The 20,309-nt window shown below is 38.9% G+C and overlaps 4 protein-coding genes across 4 annotated transcripts; all 4 read right to left on the reverse strand.

Annotated features, from left to right (window-relative positions):
• Nucleotides 1-122: 122 nt before the first annotated feature.
• Nucleotides 123-485, reverse strand: LOC122404727. The gene has a single exon (XM_043408951.1). The coding sequence runs from the start codon at nt 483-485 to the stop codon at nt 123-125; it is 363 nt and encodes a 120-aa protein (XP_043264886.1).
• A 2,252-nt stretch (nt 486-2,737) lies between these two features.
• LOC122404728 (odorant receptor Or1-like) lies at nt 2,738-8,817 on the reverse strand. The gene is made up of 4 exons (XM_043408952.1): nt 8,715-8,817; nt 7,799-8,003; nt 3,009-3,164; nt 2,738-2,791 (listed from the first exon to the last, which is right to left on the reverse strand). Exons 2-4 carry the CDS (start codon nt 7,967-7,969, stop codon nt 2,738-2,740), a joined length of 381 nt encoding a protein of 126 aa, XP_043264887.1. The 5' UTR covers nt 7,970-8,003; nt 8,715-8,817.
• Nucleotides 8,818-9,118: 301 nt separating this feature from the next.
• On the reverse strand, nt 9,119-9,484 carry LOC122404726. The gene has a single exon (XM_043408950.1). The coding sequence runs from the start codon at nt 9,482-9,484 to the stop codon at nt 9,119-9,121; it is 366 nt and encodes a 121-aa protein (XP_043264885.1).
• Nucleotides 9,485-10,627: 1,143 nt separating this feature from the next.
• LOC122404935 (probable pre-mRNA-splicing factor ATP-dependent RNA helicase mog-4) lies at nt 10,628-14,793 on the reverse strand. The gene is made up of 10 exons (XM_043409338.1): nt 14,493-14,793; nt 14,235-14,403; nt 13,912-14,153; nt 13,636-13,838; nt 12,964-13,564; nt 12,700-12,857; nt 12,344-12,617; nt 11,683-12,224; nt 11,351-11,527; nt 10,628-11,071 (listed from the first exon to the last, which is right to left on the reverse strand). Exons 1-10 carry the CDS (start codon nt 14,653-14,655, stop codon nt 10,940-10,942), a joined length of 2,661 nt encoding a protein of 886 aa, XP_043265273.1. The 5' UTR covers nt 14,656-14,793; the 3' UTR covers nt 10,628-10,939.
• Between the last annotated feature and the right edge of the window lie 5,516 nt (nt 14,794-20,309).

Here is a 20,309-nt window from a genome sequence, read left to right on the forward strand (position 1 = left end):
TGGAATATCGAAATTGTCACGAACGTTAATTACAAACGATTGAAAGCAAATATGATTGATAAGGTGCCATGGATTCGATCAAGTGTGCGTAACGACCCTTGAAATTACATATTACAATTTGTTTACCCGATTCGTTTGTCAAACTCCTTTTGGATCGACACCTCCGCCTCGTTCATCGGTTTGCAGGGTTCCTCCTCGAGTTTTCGCGCCATGTTCCTTATGTTTTCGTGGTTTATCAGAAGAGTGAGGATCTTGCAACAGGCCGTGAACGTCGAGAAGAACATGTAAATGGTGTCGCTGAGCTCGTCCGCGGTTTTCACGTTCAACACGTTCAGAAATTGCGACGCGCAGAAACTGTGTATCAGGAGGAACATGAAAGTTGTGTGGACGCCGTACAATATCTTTTTGCCCGTGGTGGACCAGCTGGTCGGTCTCCAGCAGCCACAACACGTTAACAAATTGAACGCTGGTCGCAGAATATTCATCTTTCGATCCAGAAAATTGTTACTCACTGTTATTTCATTATAGTCAACGTGTTTTTAATCAATCACTGACACGCGAACGGTGTTTTCCTTGGTTCGATTTAACTTGTTAGCAACTTTAAATACTCTTTATATTTGTGTGCAGATTTACACGATAAGATTCTTCGATGAAATTGCGCGAAACACTGAGGACTAAACATCGTCTATACTTTCGAAAAGGAATTTCCCTTGAATATTTATTTCTCTTCTACAAAAGAATTTAAGTATGCACCCGGCGTACCATTATCGTAATTGCTACTGGCATGATCCATACGAAAGTCGATTATTCTAAATTCTACGTTTTATTATTTTAGCGTATTAATAGTCTACCGGTGACGAGATCCATACATTTCTTTCTTGAGACCATTGTACTCGCTGAAGTTGTTGAGACCGGAGAAGAAGCACGAAGAACGTTTGATACATAAAAATATAGCGCACTGTACGGTAAGAAATTAATTATTTCATTTTACATATGAATCAATATAATGCAAACGGAATTAGTTACTATTAATTCATTGCGGACCTTTCGGCAAATTCATATTTTTGTTTGAACCACCAATATATAAAATTATTTTATACCTTACTTTAAGAATTTTTTACATTTAGTAGAGTTCGGAATGTTCGAATAATAAATTGTATTACTACATTACTCAGGGGTGTGTTTATTAAAAATCAAAAACAAAATTTTAAGAAAAAACGACAGGGAGTAGGTGCAGAAATTTTTTGGCGAAAAAAAATTTCAAATCATTCTGAAAAAATTATTTTCGGTTGCGAGGGTCAATTACAATCATTTTTTGTCAAGAGGCATATACCCGAAATCCTACCCAGTGTCGAGAAAAAAATTCGAGTAGGTGGCTAAATTTTTTGGCGAAAAAAAAATTTCAAATTGTTCTGAAAAAATTATTTTCGGTTACGGGGTTCAATTACAATCATTTTTGGTGAATAGACATACCCCCGAAATCCTACCCAGTGACGAGAAAAAAATTCATTACTGAAAATGTCTGATCATACATACACCTATTCCCCTGAAATTTTCGGCGAAATTAAATAATTTCAAATCGTTCTAAAAAAATTATTTTCGATTGCAGGGGTTAATTACAGTCATTTTTGGTCATTAGGCATAACCTTGAAATCCTAACCATTTTCGAGAAAAAAATTCCTCACCGAAAATATAATTTCAGGCCAGAAATGTCACTTGCGTATCTTTAAAACGACATAACTTCTGAACGGATTGGACAATTTTAATGTTTCAAGCGGCATACTACGCGTATTTTGATGAAGAATATGTATAAATTCTAACAATATTGAGAAAGGTGTTCCTTGACCCCCGAAAGTTAGAAAAACCCCATAAAAATGGTTCAATTTTCAAACAACCATAACTCCCGCAATAGTGAATATATTTCAATGAAACTTTTTTCTGAAGTAGTGCTCACAGGTACCTACAAAAAAGTATTAGACAACTTTTCTGTAGGGCGTCAAACTAAATTACTAAAAATCAAAAACGAATTTCTAAGAAAAATCGACAGGAAGTAGGTGCCTAAATTTTTCAATGGAAAAAAAAATTTCAAATCATTCTGAAAAAATTATTTTCGGTTGTGAGGGTCAATTACAATCATTTTTGGTGAATAGACATACCCCCAAAATCCTAACCATTTTCGAGAAAAAAATTTCTTTTAATATTCTGGTTTTTAACTTCGTTCGTTTCTTAGACTAAAACGTAAAAATAAATGATCGTTATATAGCTTTCCGTTTAATACACATTGTATCCGATAATTTGGTTGATCTTCATCCGACAGTTAGTCTAACTAACGAACTAACTAACTAACTAATTAACAAACTGACTATCTAACTGCAAACTAACTAACTAACTGACAAACTAACTAACAAACTGCAAACAAACTAACTATCTGACAAACTAACTAACTAACTATCTATTAAATTAACTTTCTAAATAACTAACTAACTAACAAACTACCTAATAGCTGACTAACAGCAATTTCACGAGAAAAGTAAAATGGAAGGAAAGAAATCGTTAAGAAAAAGAAATTACGTTTTAATATCAAGATACGTCACAGTTTTCTGCAAAATTTATTGCTACAGATCCTACATATATTTCAACATCAGTTTTCTTGTTTTTCCGCAATGGCGATTATCGAACGAGATATTCGTCCACAAAAGTTTTTCTCTACGACGGAAAATTATTAAAGTTCGTTCTCCTATCCCTTACCTCGTTGGAGCACGTTGTACGCCGAGTAAGAAGTTTTTAGTATCTGCAACAAACAGTGAAAGAAGAAACAGTGACACCAGATTTTAATATTGAAAATAAAAGTAAAAATTTAATTTAATTTAATTTTTAAACTCTCAAAGAATTTATATAGAAAATAAATAGAGTGTCAACGTTAAATTTATTCCTTTTTGCAACAGATAATTCTGTACTTTTGGAGAGCCACGATAATGCGGGGGAAAATATATTTCTTTTATACTAACGCTCACGAAAGTTTCGAGATTCATCGGCACAATGTAAATACTGGTAAATTCAATGGGCACTGTCGCTCGTCTCATGATCACCATAAGAGCTCTTTTAGCGTTGTTGTCAAGCACCGTCCAGTCACTTCCAAAAATCGTGTTTGAAAGATCGAGACTCTGAGAAGTGAAAGCATATATTACAAACAATGGAAGCTGTTCTTTTCTAATTACACACAGGTATTAACGAACCTTCGACTTAACTTCGTTCCCGCACCAACAGTAAGCGAATATCTGCGTCAGTATGCAACAAGTGTACATTATTATTTTCAATAACTGTGCATTCACGCTTTCCGTGGTCGTTATTAGATAAAGGTTGAAGCACACCGCCATGGTGCTCACCGCGAACTGAACGAAAATTACCATCGTAAACTTTGCGTTTAACATTTTAGCGAATCTGGAATTTTGTTGAAAGAACTTTTATGTATTCGCTGGTCGCTGATGAGTTATGATACAGAATCAGGCTTTCTGCCAAAAGATATACACATGCATCTGTTCTGTGCCTCGAACCTAACGAAAATGTTCTAATAAACACAGATCTTGCCAGAATCAGTTTTGACAAGCACAGTCATATCGAGTAAACATTTTGATTTTTTATTACACGGTCTATACATATTGTTCATGTATTTCTGCAATCCCTGAACAGTTTTCATTGAGAAGGTATCAAATTAGCTTGTTTATACGTGCACTTCTATGCATTTTAATATTCACTACCAAAACTGTATAATATTCTGCAAGACTAAAATTGTAATATTTGTAAGCTTGCTAAAATTCGTAAAATCCTCTCAAAAATTCCCCTCAACGTCTCAACGTGAAAATGAATTATTTTAATTCAGATCTAGTTCGAGTGCAACGTATGCTTTTTAAAAGAGAAAAAATAACGCTATAAACTATGCCAATATGGTGAACCAACCGGTAGACACGTTCGTGGTAACGTACGCACGAGACCAACGACTTCTTCTCGCCATTTTTGATAGTTTTCAGACGAGAGCCGAGTATCTCGATTTGGCTGTAAGTGTGGATCAAGAGGCCACAGATCAAACAGTCGCAGGCAACGTGCATCAACGATCCAGCGGTCAAGGCTAGAACTTGTTGGACGTAGGTAAGGGTAAACAAGTACACCGAAGTAACGTTGCCAGGTAGCCACATTCTGTACGGCAGTTCTCCACTTTCGGACCTCAGTAACGCCGAGAACGAGATGCACATGACCGTTGACTCGATCAGAGCCCCGTAGAGAAGCGTCATCAGTCTGCAAACACAAACGTTTTCGGACCCTTTCGCGTTAAAGGAAACGTCCGACAACGATGCAACGAGTCAGGCTGTTAAAAAGCAGAAAGTTTGATCGCTCGGGCTCGTCGAACGAGGAATAACTTTCCGCTTTCCATCGTGATCGGGACTGAAACGTAGTTGCAACAACAATTACGATTATTAACAAATGGATTCAGAGCTACTGCTTAGTTTCGTAGAACAAAGCCAACATAAATCGTTAAATTTATTCTGATATATGTGGCTGAACACCTCGTACGTTGATACTTTCTGTACTTATTGCAATTTGTCGAATTTCATCCTGAAATATTTGCAAGTAAAGACTTAGCTGGTGAACGAGTAATTATAAAATAAAAGAATGTTGTTTTTTTTGATCGATTCCCCAAAAAAAGACAAACGAGTAGCTAAAGGATGTGAACCAAAGGTAGAGTATTCGATTGTCTTCGACGCGAAACACGAATCAAGCAAACTTACTCGGATCTTTTGTCGAACCTTGTTCGAATTCCGATTTCCTCCGCGTTTTCCGGCAGGAATGGCGCCTGTTCGAGGATATCGTTCAAAGCAGCTATGCTTTCGCGGTTCTTCACCAGACTGTAACCCTTGTGGCAGGAAACCAGCATCGCCAGCAGCAGGTAGAAGTTGTCGCTGAACTCGTCCTGATTTTGCACGTTTATCACAATGTCCATGAACTGGAGGAACGTGACCGTGTAAATCAACGACAGGACGATCGCTCTGTACAAGGCGTACAGAAACATTTTCACGGGCGACGTCCAAGATGGCGGCTGCCAACAGCCGCATATCACGAGGATTCGAAATGTCCATCGCATGATGCTCATCCTTTCGACGCTCATTTTTCCTCCAACTTATTACTTGCGATTCTCAGATTTCAATCCTTCGATCTGTTCATAGATTCGTAACTTTTTCCAGCACTTCGAATTATCGACGAAGAACGTACTAATGTTTTATTAGGAAACAATGTTATTCTATTTCTGGAAATAAGCATATACACACCCTCAAGGGGTGCAGTGTCGTCTTTCACATTTATCACACTTGGAATTTGCAATGCGGGAGAAATTTAACGAAAACATGAAACCACGCACTAGTCTCTTACTCGTGGACAAAGTGATCTGTACCCGGTATTCGTAAAATGTAAATACGTCGATCGGTGGTCGCAAAATATTCATATTTCGAGAAAATTTAATAATAATAATAAGCCGTGTGTTCTTAATAAATCACTGCCACTGGAAAAGTGCTTGGAGATTTCAATTTTAATTACACGTCGTGTTCGTCGTTGCATCCATTATATTTTTTCGCCAACAACGTTCGCGAACCAAATGGAATATATTTTTCATTCGTCGCGTCATTCATTACGAGCAGACAATTGTCGATGATACTCGGATGAGACTGCATGAAACACTGAAGGCTAGACATCGCCTATATTTTAGGAAAGGTATTTCTCTTGAGGATTTGTTTCTCTTCTACGGAAGACTTTACGTATGCACGCGATGTATCATTACCGTAATTACCCGCTATCGACGACGCGATCTATCCGCTTTGTCCCATAAGAGTTATTTTACGTATTTTCTTTAGAATTTCTTACCCCTTCTTTCAAATTCAACGTTTTATTATTTTACCGTGTTATTAACATACTCACGACGAGATCGATACATTTACTTTCTGTGACCATTGTACCATAGGAGGCACGAAGAACGTTTGGTAAAGAAAGTTATACCCACGCCACGTGGTATAAAATTAAGCATTACTGTTTTACGAACAAAATCAATCACCATTACTAGACTGCGGATCTTTATGTAAATTCACATTTTTATTAATAGAATTAATGCTTCGCAGAGGGCTGTCTCAACCCCTAAATATAATAATTCGTATCTTACTTTAAGTATTTCTTATATTTTTGCATATTAAGTGCATTCTGTAGTTTCTTGAGAATTAAAATTTCCCATAAATGCATAAACATCCGCAGTCTAATCATTACCATTGATGTTTCTGTGATCGAATAGTAATGGACACGGTGAACTATAATAATTTTATTTCAGAATACTTTATAGACAGAATATTTTTAATATCGTATATTCTTGTGCACGCTAAGTACGTTGCATTCTATTATCGTTAATACGCTGTTCAGCGATTTTAATAATTCCATCGTCCCGTCTGTTATGATTCTTTCGTCTTCTGTAGCAAATTGTACGTCGAATAAGACATTTTTAATATCTAAAAAAAATATGTAAAATTAGAGAACGGATAGAAGGATTCTGTGGTAAAAGCTAGATCACTTTTTACTGACTTTGACAAAGGTGTTCAAGTCGATCGTGAACACGTACGCGCTGGTCATTTCTATTGGCTTTACCGCTCTTCTCATAACCATTATCAAGTCTTTCTTGGAGCTGTTGTCAAGATACACCCAATCTATCTCGGAAGTCGTTTGCACGATCTCCATGCTCTGCTCTTACGAACGTATACGAATAAGTATAACGTTAACTTTAATTCTTGTAAAGAATTTTCAGACAGGGAGGAGAATAATTTGCAATTTCACAAACATTCGGACATATTTATACAGAGTGTTCAGACAACCCTGGGAAAAATTTTAATGAGAGATTCTAGAGGCCAAAATAAGACGAAAATCAAGAATACCAATTTGTTGATGGAGGCATCGTTAAAAAGTTATTAACGTTTAAAGTTTCGCTCGTAGTGAATTTTTTTCTCGAAAATGCGCAAAATTTCGGGGGTATGTCTATTCACCAAAAATGATTATAATTGACCCCCGCAACCGAAAATAATTTTTTTAGAACGATTTGAAAATTTTTTTTTTCGTCCTAAAATTTCACATATTCTCGAATTTTTTTCTAGAAAATGGGTTGGATTTCGGGGGTATGTCTATTCACCAAAAATGATTGCAATTGACTCCCGCAATCGAAAATAATTTTTCCAAAATCATTTGAAGTTTTTTTTCAGTCGAAAAATTTCACATCTTCTCGAATTTTTTTCTAGAAAGTGGGTAGGATTTCGGGGGTATGTGTAATGACCAAAAATGATTGTAATTGACTCCCACAATCGAAAATAATTTTTTTAGAACGATTTGAAATCTTTTTTTTCGTCGAATTTGGGCACCTAATTAGATTTTCAGTAAAGAATTTTTTTCTCGAAAGTGCACAGGATTTCTGAGGTATGTGTAATGACCAAAAATGATTGTAATTGACCCCCGCAACCGAAAATAATTTTTCCAGAACGATTTGAAATATTTGAATTTAATTGTTAATAACTTTTTAACGAAGCCTCCATCAACAAATTGGTATTCTTGATTTTCGTCTTATTTTGAACACCCTGTATAAGATTTAAGTTTTGTTAAGGCGTTGTAAGTTTAGAGTGCCGGTCACCGGTGACCACCATGGCTGTCAACGAGTTAAACGAACTGAGAAGTGTAAGACAGGAATTGAAAATATTCGTGACGCTTCTATCTTTCACGTAAGTACCTTCAATTTTAGTTGATTGCCGTACCAACAGTAGATAAAGATCTGCGTTGTCATGCACACCATATACATGATGAACTGCAAATACGTGGGGCTCGTTGGCGAAATGTTCGACAATTGGTACATGATAAAGCACACCACTAGAGTACTCGACAGAAGCTGTATACCAATCATCACGTTAAATGTCTTCTGCACGTTGGAAACGTACCTAGGTTTGAAAATGGAGTCGCTGAAATGCCTCGCGAAATAAAGTACAGTAATGATTCTTAAAATGAACATCATAACCTAACCCCAGCTTGCATCGTTTCTTTAAATGTTTCTCACGTTTCACTGGGCTCTATGAGTGATACTTGTTCAACTTACGAATCACGTATGTATTTGGGTTCACTTTAAGAATCATTGCTGTATTGCACCTCGGGGGCCAACAGACATCGATCCTTTCGTTTCGTTTCGAAGGGATCTATCATTCGTCAATGTTCTATAAAAGTTTTAAATCAATATTTACAAAATTTACAAAAATACAGAGCCTCCTAACCGAAGTACAGCAGGCGGTATATCTGTCTGCTATACTCTTATGTAAGTTTCGTTGAAGTATGGTTCAACATGATAATTGCCTAGTGTCTCTAACCTCACTTGTTGTTTAGGCTATAATAACGGAGGTTCTATTGTACTCTGCTACCACCATAAGCTCATAAACGCCTTTTCAAGAAACAACAGTGACATAAATTAAATACACTTTAAGTATGTATTTGATTTTCTCATTTTAATCGAATACCGCGGAATTTATGTATTTACAAACGAGCAGAATACTGATTTCATAAACTTTTACAAACACCCGCCTGTCTTTGACTCTTCCAGGTGGCTATACCCGTTTCAAATGTTAACAAGACACGTCCTGAAACGTTTCTGTGATACTAACGTGTAAAGGTAATTGTGAAAATTCACGAACTTTCCAAATTCGGATTTCGTTTCCCGCGTGAGCCGTTTCAGTCTGTACTTTAATATTTCCTGTTGGCCGCTCGCGTGACAGTACAGACCGATAACGATCACGTCGCAAGCGACGTTCATTAGCGATACCGCGATCAGGCTCACAAGCTGATGAACGTACGCGACGTGATAGAGATAGGGGTCGTTGTAATCGAAAGGCAGCCACGCTCTGTACGCCAACTTCCTACGCCGGAAGTCGGTGAACACCGACGATAGAATCATACAGAGGACCGTGAACTCCACCAGAATTGTGTAAAAAATCGTGAACGACCTGCAAAGAGGTTACGATTAACCGTGGGAGTGATTACGACACAAATATGGTGAACGTTTCGACGATTACCCGATCTTTTTATCGAACTTCCTCTGAATCGTCGACTCCGTCTCGTCCATCGGTTTGCAGGGTTCCTCCTCGAGCTTTCTCGTCAGATTCTTTATGCTCTCGTGGTTCACCAGAAGCACGATGATCTTGCAACAGGACAAGCAATTCGCGATGAACATGTAGACGCTCTCGCTGAGCTCGTCCGCGGTCTTCACGTTCAGCGCCACGTTTAGGAACTGCGACGCGCAAAAGCTGTGCAACAGGAGGAACACGAATATCGTGTGCAAACCGTACAATAACCTTTCGCCTATCGTGGACCATCCGGGTGGTCTCCAACATCCGCATATTGTCAATATATAGAACGCTGGTCGTAGAATACTCATATTTAAAAACAATTGACACCGATCATTAAATACAGCATAACAACAAAGACAATTTAGGGATACTTCGCGCTAAAAGAGAACAAGACGTCCTTAATAAATCACTAACACCGTGACAGTACTTGTTTCTTAAATGTTTAGAGGAACTTGTATCGCCTGGTGTATTTTTCTTCTATCAATTTTATCTCTTAACGAACATGTTTCGAGCAACGTGCTGCTCGATAGGCGACGACGAACTGAAACGAACATATTCTACGTTCGTAGCGCGTTTTTCTTCCGAGTACAGACTTTCGCGACGAGACGACCGGACGAAATTTTATAAAACACTGACCCGTCCACGTTTGTCGTCTATAGCTACAGAAAATAGTATTCGCGTTTCTTTCGCGAAATACACTCAAGACGTCTACCTTCGTATGCGCGTAGCGTATCATTATCGTAATGGCCAATGCGTTGCGATCTAGCTACATATTAATAGTTGAAATTTCATGGATCTTCCCGTAGAAGTCCCTCGTTGTTACATTCGTGGTTTTAGTATTTTACCATGTTGCCAACGTGTCGTTTACGGGAACGATTTATTTATTTATCGAAATCATCGTGCAGCGGAGATGTCGTGACGTGACGACGAATCGGTGGGAACGTTTCGCAGAGAATCGTAGCGCCAGCAGTGTAATATATTTATTTTACAAAGGGGTCGTGAATATTTCCCCCTTTGATTCTGTCCTGCTCTGCCGCCATCGTAGGATCCAGATCCCTGTTGCTATATAAAAAACATTAAGTGCACATGCTCTATAATTTTGAACAGATAAATAATTAATGTTACCTACGATGTAGCTTGCGATGGATACTATGTACCATATCGGTTTATATTAAATTCATGGTACGGCGAGTAGAACGATCGCTGAATGGACGAGAGTGATCCAATTTTAATTTTCAACTGCAACAACTGGTGCAAGGATGTCTCCGTCGCGCGGAACATTCTGCACGCTTGGTATTGCAAAACTTTCGTTCCAATTCGTCGTGGTAGACCTCCGTTTCGAAACCATGAAAAGTGCAAAAGCAATGAGATCAAGAATGTTACAACCCTGAAGTCGCGTAATTCACAAAAGGAGATCGCAAAAGGGAATAATAAAACTAGTTTCTTCTCGGCTTTTTCTATTAAAATAAAATGCATTTGGAACGAAATACAAATATTTAAGAATATATTTGTCGGTTAGTGGTGTTTGTACATTTTACGTTACAGTTGTTGCTAAGTGTTCCGTGAGGCACAAATGTCTGCATTAACTGCAGCTAACGAATAGAAATGCTTAATATTTTACGCCACAATCGCGCGTGAAACGTTCTTGTTCAAAAATTTGATATCGTGAAAGTCACAATGGAATCGCAGCCTTTGCACAGTACACTTTCATGCGAACTCTATGCATTGTACAAGCACCTAATCGGTTGCGTTAATCGTCGCAATTAATTTGTTCCGTCCGGGCGCGATCTTCCCGCAACTTTCGGCATCTTCTTATTCGTGGAGTCCTCCAGTTCTTTTGGTTTGTAATAATGCGGAGCTACTTCTAATAGCCATTTGCTTTCGATCTCTGTTACCTATCACGATTGAAAATAATTGTCATTATCCTAGAAATTGTTCGAGTTGTTGTTTCAATTTAATTTCAAGTGGCTTGTCTGGCCCAGAAATCGCAAATTTATTGTTTTGAACATTATTTAAACATAAAGATCATCTAGATATGGTTGGGGTAAAATATCCCAACCAAATAATTATACGACACAAATTCTTTTGTTGCTTTTAATTTATCCAGTTGTGAATCCATAGTAAACTCATGGATTTATTATACAACCTAATACGCAATATATCAAGGATCGTACCTGCCGCATGAACTCCTTCGTAGTGAATACTAGTTCGTGATAGAGTAGCCAACGCGGTAGTTCTTGAAACAGTGAACTATTCGGATGAATCGACACCGTTTGATTGTGCTTAGCAGTCTTGTAGTGGCCCCCTTTCGACAATCGAGCCACGTGGTAGAAGTAACCGGCTGTAATAGCCTAAAATTACCATTAGAAAACAGTAGTCAATTAACAAGATCGAATCCGTCGGATTTATGTGAAAAATCATCAATATGATGATATTAACCAACTTAAAACTTTGCATTTTATTACGTCGAATGCTTGTCAATCTTAAAAGCTACATAAATACTAACCTTCCTGATGTTCACGGTTTCCGTGATCCCCGAAACGAGCTCCATCTCGACCCGCTGCATCAATCCGATTAACTGCTCCCTGACGTCCCTCGCCCGCTTCATCGACCGATGCTGAATGAAATTCTCGTAACACCAATGGGTACTGAAGTCGCTTTGCTGCCACTGATTATACACGTTCAGCAAAGTGAGATGATCTCCGCCGGGTACGTGGAAATTTTTACGCGCCGTGTCCGCGTGTATGATCTTATCCTTTGGTCTATAAAAGATCGCCCCGTTCACCGACAACATGGCGGCGATGGTGGCCACCTCCTCCGAGCAACGATACTGCTCGCTGGCCAACAACATCTTGGCCATCATTGGATCCAACGGGAACTCGGCCATTCTTCTGCCGAGTTTCGTTAGTTCACCGCGATGATTCAAAGCTCCCAAAGCGTACAGCTGTTCCAACGCTAGGACCAACGTCTCGTGGGGTGGTGGATCGAGGAAATCGAAATGGACCAAGTCGTTTATACCTAACGCCTTCAAAGTGAGTACAGCATTGCCTGAAATTATTATTTTAAATTTATTGACGATTCTAGGGCAATCTCTTGCGTGTTTACTTTGTCTTCTTTTATGTTAAGAGGTTTGTACGGTAAAAATGATGCAAATTGAATTCAATTACCCAGATTAATCCTCTGAATTTCAGGTACTGTATTGTCTTCTAGCTCGTGTTGATAGGCCCAAGCCGTGTACAGTCGAAAGCACTTGCCCGGGGCTACTCTACCGGCTCTTCCAGCTCTTTGATTGGCGGAGGCTTTACTGATTGGCACCACCATCAAACTTTCCATGCCTGTCCGGGAGTTGAAATTGTTCTGTTTTGCGAATCCAGGATCTATCACGTACACTATGTTGTCTATAGTTAAGGATGTTTCAGCTATATTGGTGGCGAGAACTACCTGCAAAGCGTCGCGTGCTCGTAAACGAAAAAGGTAAAGAAATAATTGCGTTTGCCTTCGTTCAATAATTCTCCATTGATACCTTTCTGGCGCCGAACGGTGTCGGTTGAAATATTTTCGCCTGCATATCGCTTGGAAGATTCGCGTAAACGGGTAAAATCAAGAGCTCCCCTAATTTCGACCCTAATCGCCTCACTCTTTCTTGCAACATTTCCTGACATGTCTCGATCTCGTCCTGACCTTTATGATCAAATTTACAAGAGCTTACATTTTTGTGCTGACAAATTCCCTTGTCAGCTAAATTCAGATGTTATTGACACTGTATTACAACGATCAGATCACTTACCTGTTAAAAATACGAGTATATCGCCAGGGGGTTGAGTCGCGTGTATCTGAAGAATGGAAACGACGGAAGCATCTATGTAATCTGCCTCGGGGGCTTTGGTGTAATAAATATCGACGGGAAACCGTCGACCGGGTATTCGGAAAATGGGAGCGTCGTCGAAGAACTCGCTAAATTTCGTTGCGTCCAAAGTGGCCGACGAAATTAACAACTTCAAATCCTGTCGAAATCTTGTGATATCCTTCACCAACCCGAATAATATATCAGTGTGCAAAGTACGTTCGTGAGCTTCGTCGATGATCATGACACTGTAGGAAGCCAAGTCCGGTTCGCTTAGAAATTCTCGATGCAGCGTACCGTCAGTCATGTATTTAATTCGAGTTCGATGGGAAGTGCAATCCTCGAAACGGATCGCGTAACCGACTTCGTTTCCCAATTTCACAGCCATTTCGTGAGCGACTCTCGCTGCCACGGACATGGCAGCCACTCTCCTCGGCTGAGTACAGCCGATAATTTTATTATCTTCCGCGAACCCGGTCTCGTATAAATATTGTGGGATCTGCGTCGTTTTTCCGGAGCCCGTTTCTCCCTCTATTATCAACACCTACATTACAAATGTAACATTTTAACAATAGCGTAAGGTCTTACCTTACACGGCACAGTAATTTAAAATACCTGGTGATCTTTGATCGCTTGAATCAAGTCGTTTCTGAAGGGGTAGATAGGTAAACTCTTTTTCGTTTCCTGTATGGTTTGCAGTGCTTTCACTTGCGGTGGTGGACTTATTTCACGTTTCCGGTCTTTATCACTGCCAGGCATACGCAGCGCTTGAACAAATTCTACCTCGTCCTCCAAAAGGAGATCGTAATCTTGTTCAACTGCAAAAATATTGAAAATATCTTGCGTGATAAATGTAATGTATCTTATTAACAATGTGTACAAATTATGCACCTTTTCTGTCTTTGGCGCCAAAGCGGAAGACGGCGGACGACATTTGATCGGACTCCCATTTACTTTGTTCAGATTGCAGTGGCTCGTTGTCATGTACATCTTGTTCCGGTTCAACCTTCCCTTTTTCCAAGGGCATATGATACCTTTGTACTCTTTCGAGTTCCCTAGCTTTTTCATGTTCTTTTGCTAACTGTAATAACTGCTTCTTGTGTTCCCTTTCTTTCTTTTCCCGATCTGTCAATCTATCGTATTAAAAGCATTGTTAATCAAGTGCTAAGTTTTGTAACATAACTTTGTCTTGTATTATATCAAAGAATAATTACATTTGGTCTTCAAACAGATATTCATCATCGATAATATCGGCTTCCAATTCTGCCACTTTGTCTTCTTTACGTTTTTCCAAATATTTTCTACGAGATTCAACTCTCAGCTTTGGTACCAACTTCTCCCTCATGTCCGTTTCCATAATTTTGAGTCGTTTTGCTGCTTCAGCTATGTAAATAGTAAAATTTACATTCATGAATATTGGTAAAGAGACATTCTTCGATACAATCATGTTTACATGATAAAATACAATTTACCTGCTCCCGAGCCAGCTGGCATAGCAACCTTCCGTATTCTACTCTCATCTTTCGCTTTAAGACGATTAGCGAATTCATCTCTTTCCTTAATATCCTTCTTACGCCTCTCTTCTTCACTGTCACTATCCTCGCTCGAGGATTCTTTTCTTCTGTACTTACTCATGTTGTTGACGTTAACGACAGGTTATGTTTATGTTTACTTTTTACCAACGTATATAAACCTCTATTTTAATATCTCTGCCATGTAAATTTAAAGCTACAAATCATCCTGAATATATAGACAATTGCACTGTTTTTTCCATTGCAGCGATAAATAACACAAAAAGAGGTAAAGCTATTCAAGATATTTAAGGTTAAGTTCTCTTAACCTTTTCGATGTTTACAGTAAACGAATTCAATGTTTTGAATTAACAACAATTATTTTACTGCGTATGTTTCCAGACTATCAGCTGTTAAAAATAATATAAACAAATGTCATATCAAAATAACAAAATACTTATTTCATTATAGTAACGAGTTTGAGCCATAACACTCAGTCGGCTCGTCTACGACAAGCTTACCACAGACTCTATGGTAACACGGTTGAATGAAATTCGAGACGGGGTGGACGACTTAAAAATCATTGAAAATTTATTGACATCAACACAGAACCTTACGGCGAGAAAGGTAGTACGCGATTAGGTGCCGTTTATTACACAATACAAAGAAGTTTATGGGGAGATTCCTCGTTAAGGTTTATTTCTAGGAGAAACACGTCGTTACAAATATATATATATATATATATATACGTGTATATACATATATATATATATATTGTTCAGAAGCCAAAAATATTCTCCGGAACACGAATGTTCGATCGATCCCAAGATCGATGTCTCCGATCTCAAGTCCACGTAGAACGGCAGAGCACGCACTAAACACAGAGCAGATCGTTGTCTCGAATATATTTTTTATTATACATACATTAATGAAAATATATACATGGTAGACTGCAGCTTGTCGAAGCAGCGAAATTGTCAATGTAATCAGCCACAGTATTCGTATGCGAACCGATCTGTGCGATATTTTGCGTCCCCTTTAACGGCGACGTCCTCTCCCGATCGTCGGAGAAGATCGTCGCGGATCCAGGGATGCACGTGTAGGCCGACACGCGTAGACCATCGGTGTGTTGCACGCTTTTATTAAGTTTTCGAGTTCACGACTCTCGATCGACGGGAATATATTCTTCTATATCGAATCGAATTGAATTTTCGCCCCTTTTTTTTTTCCTTCGCCTTTCGAGGAAGAAAAAAAAAAACAAACAAACGAACGAAGAAAACAAATTCAAAAACAGCCGGATGCATTCGAAACGAGAATAAAAGTGTGTCGCGCGATCAGTGCATACATGCAGCGAAACGCATAACCCGAATACGTATGTGTGTCTGTGTGTATGTATGTACTTTCGCTGGCTTCGATTAACATCTGAATCTTTGTTTCTCTTTCACACCCTCTTTTTCGCTCATACTCTCACTAACTCACGTTCTCCCTCTATCGTTCTTTTTTCTGTCTCTTTCCTATTCTACTGCACAGCCAAACACTTGCTCGATCACTCGGCCTCAAAGCTTCGTTATCATCGCCCTCGCTTTCGCTTCGTCAACCCCCTTCTCTCTTTTTTATTTATGTGTCGCGGTACAAACACTGCGATCCGGTGAACGATTGTTTCCCTCCCGTACGGTGTCATATTTATCGACGATTGTTTTTCCGGTTTTTTTTTTCTTTTACATGTAGTCTCCAATGCGTATGCGACAAAATCAGTCGCGACTTTTTCTTTGACAGGCTCTTGGCGTCTCGTAGATTTTAACATAACGGGACTGACGGCATTTTCTATCATATTCGACACAATAACGATTACGCCGATTCACTGACCTCGTCGGGCGTTGATAATCGATCATTGACCCCTTGGGAGCGTCGCTTTGACGCTGAAGATGTAACCCTTACATATTTATTATCACGTTTACGCAATTATAAACGTAATGATAAATATCAAATTATCATATAATTATAAACACAATTATATATATCAAGTTCATTCGGTGCCATCTACAGATAACCGTGGAAAATAAAGCACGCATAATACGGTGTGTTCCACAATACTTTACGATATTACAATTGCGCTACGCAGTTTCGGGGGTTAAAGAAGCAATCGTCGGCGTTCTTTGACGATTTTTTAACAATCGATTATCAGCGAATTAACTACAATAAATTGGTGCACACGAAATGTCGTTACTCTTGTCAAATATCGAACTTTTCTCCACTATCGTGACATTCAGTTTCAAAATCGATACTCGGGCTTTTGGATTTAAGACTTTCTGCCGCGCAACAGAAACACTCTGAACGCTCGTACGAACGAATAAAATCAATCTACCAACGCGAGGAGTTTTAAACGTCGATTTTCAAAAATACATAACCCAGTGGCATCGTTCTCGTTTTCGTTGAAAATTGCGTCCAGAGGAAAGTCGTAAACAATGGCAGTCGAAGTTAGTAGACAGTTTGTCGGGAAAATGTAAAAAATTGCATAGAAATTCTACGTATTACGTTTGATTTCGTAAACAACGTGTCGTGTGCATCGATCTAACGAACAACATTTCCACAACAGCTATGGGCATACAAATTCCATTTCCTATTGTTTCTCCAATTCTGGAACGAACGGTTTACAAATATCCAGGGTTAATTTAGCAGTCTCGCCGCGTCGAGATTTACGAGTCTCTATTTCAACGTAAGAGAAACGGGGAATTTAGTAAAATATATTATACGCAAGTAGATCGACGTTAAAACGTTGTCGATGCCAAGCGGACACCGCGCGTTGAACGTTTTAAAAATGCTACGCTCTTAAAATTTTAAAAATGTTAAAACCTCTCCGCGCCGTGTGCGGAACGGACGAGCAATGGCTCCGTTGATCGTGTCGTTTAAACGCCTAAGCGCGTTCCCCGCACACGGTGGACAGACACAATCGAACGCTCGTTAAAATCACTCGAGCGGTCATCGAAACCGCCTATATGTATTTTCGAGCCTCCGTTCAAGACGCGAAGAACGTTTCCTCGTTCGAAAGACACTCGATTCGCTCGACGATCTTCGTTACAATGCCGTAATCATCGATACGACGAAAGCTTCGAATTGTTCCATGAACATTATTCGAAGCTGGTAAGCTCCTGAGAGTCCAAGTAATGACCCAAGTGTCGCTAAATTAGTCGCGAATCGTTAATAAAATCTTTCGACTGGCAATCGATCCTCCAGTTACGCGAAAAAACGTTCACAAAAGACAATCGTAACACAGACTTCGTATTATACTTGTACTGTGTCGTGTTTCAGCTTTTCGACCGCGCCTGGACGCTCTTTTGTGCCTTCGAGTCCATTTCTAGATTTGCTCTAAGCGTCGAAAGTGGTTCGGAGGGATTCGATGCTCCGATCGTCTCGTTGGAGCATCGAATGCTCGTCGTTAAACAATTGTTGATCGCTCGTGGACGCATGGCTGTCGCTCGTTCGACGAGACTAGGCTTCCCTTTCAGCCAGACACTCGAGGATCCTGAAGCTATACGCGCATTGAGCGCACGATGACGTAGCGCGAGGCTGGAAAAATTAAATCAACAAATAAAAATTTCAGATTCGTAAATTAGCCATTTTACTTCCCTTGTCTGGATGTCGACTCGGAAAACCCATCGGTGGATTTTAACGTACGAATAGATTTGCAAACGCAACGTAAACAGAAACTAATTTAAGAACGAAATAAAAATTTTTTATTTGTTATTCAGAAATAAAATTCTTTTTACAAAATAACTGCGGTGCGTCATCCTGCGTTCGATGTGGGTGTAACCCAACGACTAGCGAATGAGAGTCCTTTGTGTGTTTTTATCGAAATCTTGTACGTTTCCCTGCACGGCGGCGACCCGTGTTAAATTTCGACTACGCGTATATTACAATTTTTGCGACGGTTCAGGCACTGCGATTGACTTAATATTCTCGGCCAAGCTCGTTCGAACGATTGGCGACAGCCGCGGTAAGCGATTCTCGCGTAAAAACGAACGACCAGAACTTTGGAAGGAAGAGCTGGGCAAATTTTAATCGACACAACGATCCACGAATTAAATCAATCGTAAATCGTTCACGATAACAAAATAACAAAATTTCGGCAAGGTTCAGTAGAATTTGGCACAGTGTTATAAGAACGTATCCGTTATGTAAACGATAAAACTGTACGTTGCACGTTAAAGCCTTCGAAACTGTGCCAAATTATGCTGCTCACTCAGTTACCCGATCTGTCAGGAGTACGTTTCGTAATAGTTGAATGCTTTAAACGCGCGGACGAAAAATATGCGATATTTTCAACTCGAGAGATTTATTAGTTAGGAATTAGTCGATTAATGCCCAACTCTGAACGAAACAACAGTTTTCATTCGCCTGTACACGTTTATTCGTTCGTCCTTCTTCTGTTTGCCGTTTCGCATCGCTTAATTACGATCGTGCACGTAAACGAGCATTGTCTATTCGCTAGAACAAAACTCGACTTCGAAATGACACGTTACGATGATCACATTACTCCTCTAGAGATGACATGTAGCGTATAAAACATATCTTATCTATATATTTATTTTTTCTTTTTTTTTCTTTTTAGTATATATATATATATACACATATATATACATATGTATGTATATATGTATGTATATATAGTTACTGTTACTCATATTCGCACGCTATAATAGTGATTCGTTACAAATGAAAAGAAACTTGTTTCTTATGTATTATTTCTATTCAATTACAAAACCGATGACCGTTGACAAGTTTTGTTTTTAATTTGCTCAAACAATGTATGGAAAAAATGGACTTGTACCAGTTTCAAAAACATCATTTCGATTCGTAAGGAACAATCTTTCTTTTCATTTATAGCGAACCACCATCATAGTGTACGAATACGAGTGGGAGTAACTGTACGCATGTGTCTAGTTGCTTCGTCCGGTATTCCGTTTTCACGCTATATATGTACTGCATTTTAAATATACGCGGTGTACGTTCTTACACGCTAGCAAAGGATTAACGATCGATACTTTTTTCTTTTCGACGCGACTCGTCGCCGTGGTCATCGTTTCGCGCATGGCCAGCTTTCGCGAAATCGTCGAAACAACGGGAAGGATATAGAAATAGAGTGCGTCGCGACTATTGCACTTCGGGATGGACCGTTTAAAATAAAAGTTTTATGCCCTTCCTCGTCGTGTAACCTGGCTACGACAACAAAAAATATATATATATATATTTATATACATGTATGTATGTATGTGTATACAGGATATGCCATTTATCATAATTATCATTAAAAGTCTCCGTTGCCACCGACGCCTACTATGGCACTATACGATAAAAAATATAGAGGGTGTTCGGCTAACCTTGGGAAAAATTTTAATGGGAGATTCTAGAGGCCAAAATAGGACAAAAATCAAGAATACCAATTTGTCGATTCAGGCTTCTTTAAAAAGTTATTAAAAAATTTCAAATCATTCTTGGAAAAATTATTTTCGGTTGCAGGGGTCAATTACAATAATTTTTGGTCATTAGACATACCCTCGAAATCCTACCCATTTTTGAGAAAAAAATTCGAGAAGGTGTGAAATTTGTCGACAAAATTAAAAAGTTTCAAATCGTTTTGGAAAAATTATTTTCGGTTGTGGGGGTCAATTACAATAATTTTTGGTGAATAGACTTACTCCCAAAATCCTACCCATTTTCTAGAAAAAAATTCAGTACGCGCGAAACTTTAAATGTTAATAACTTTTTGACGAAGCCTCG

Source organism: Colletes gigas, unplaced genomic scaffold (genome assembly GCF_013123115.1).
Source record: "Colletes gigas isolate AHSC1104 unplaced genomic scaffold, ASM1312311v1 Colletes_gigas_Sc00003, whole genome shotgun sequence".
In the NCBI taxonomy this organism is placed as follows: domain Eukaryota; kingdom Metazoa; phylum Arthropoda; class Insecta; order Hymenoptera; family Colletidae; genus Colletes; species Colletes gigas.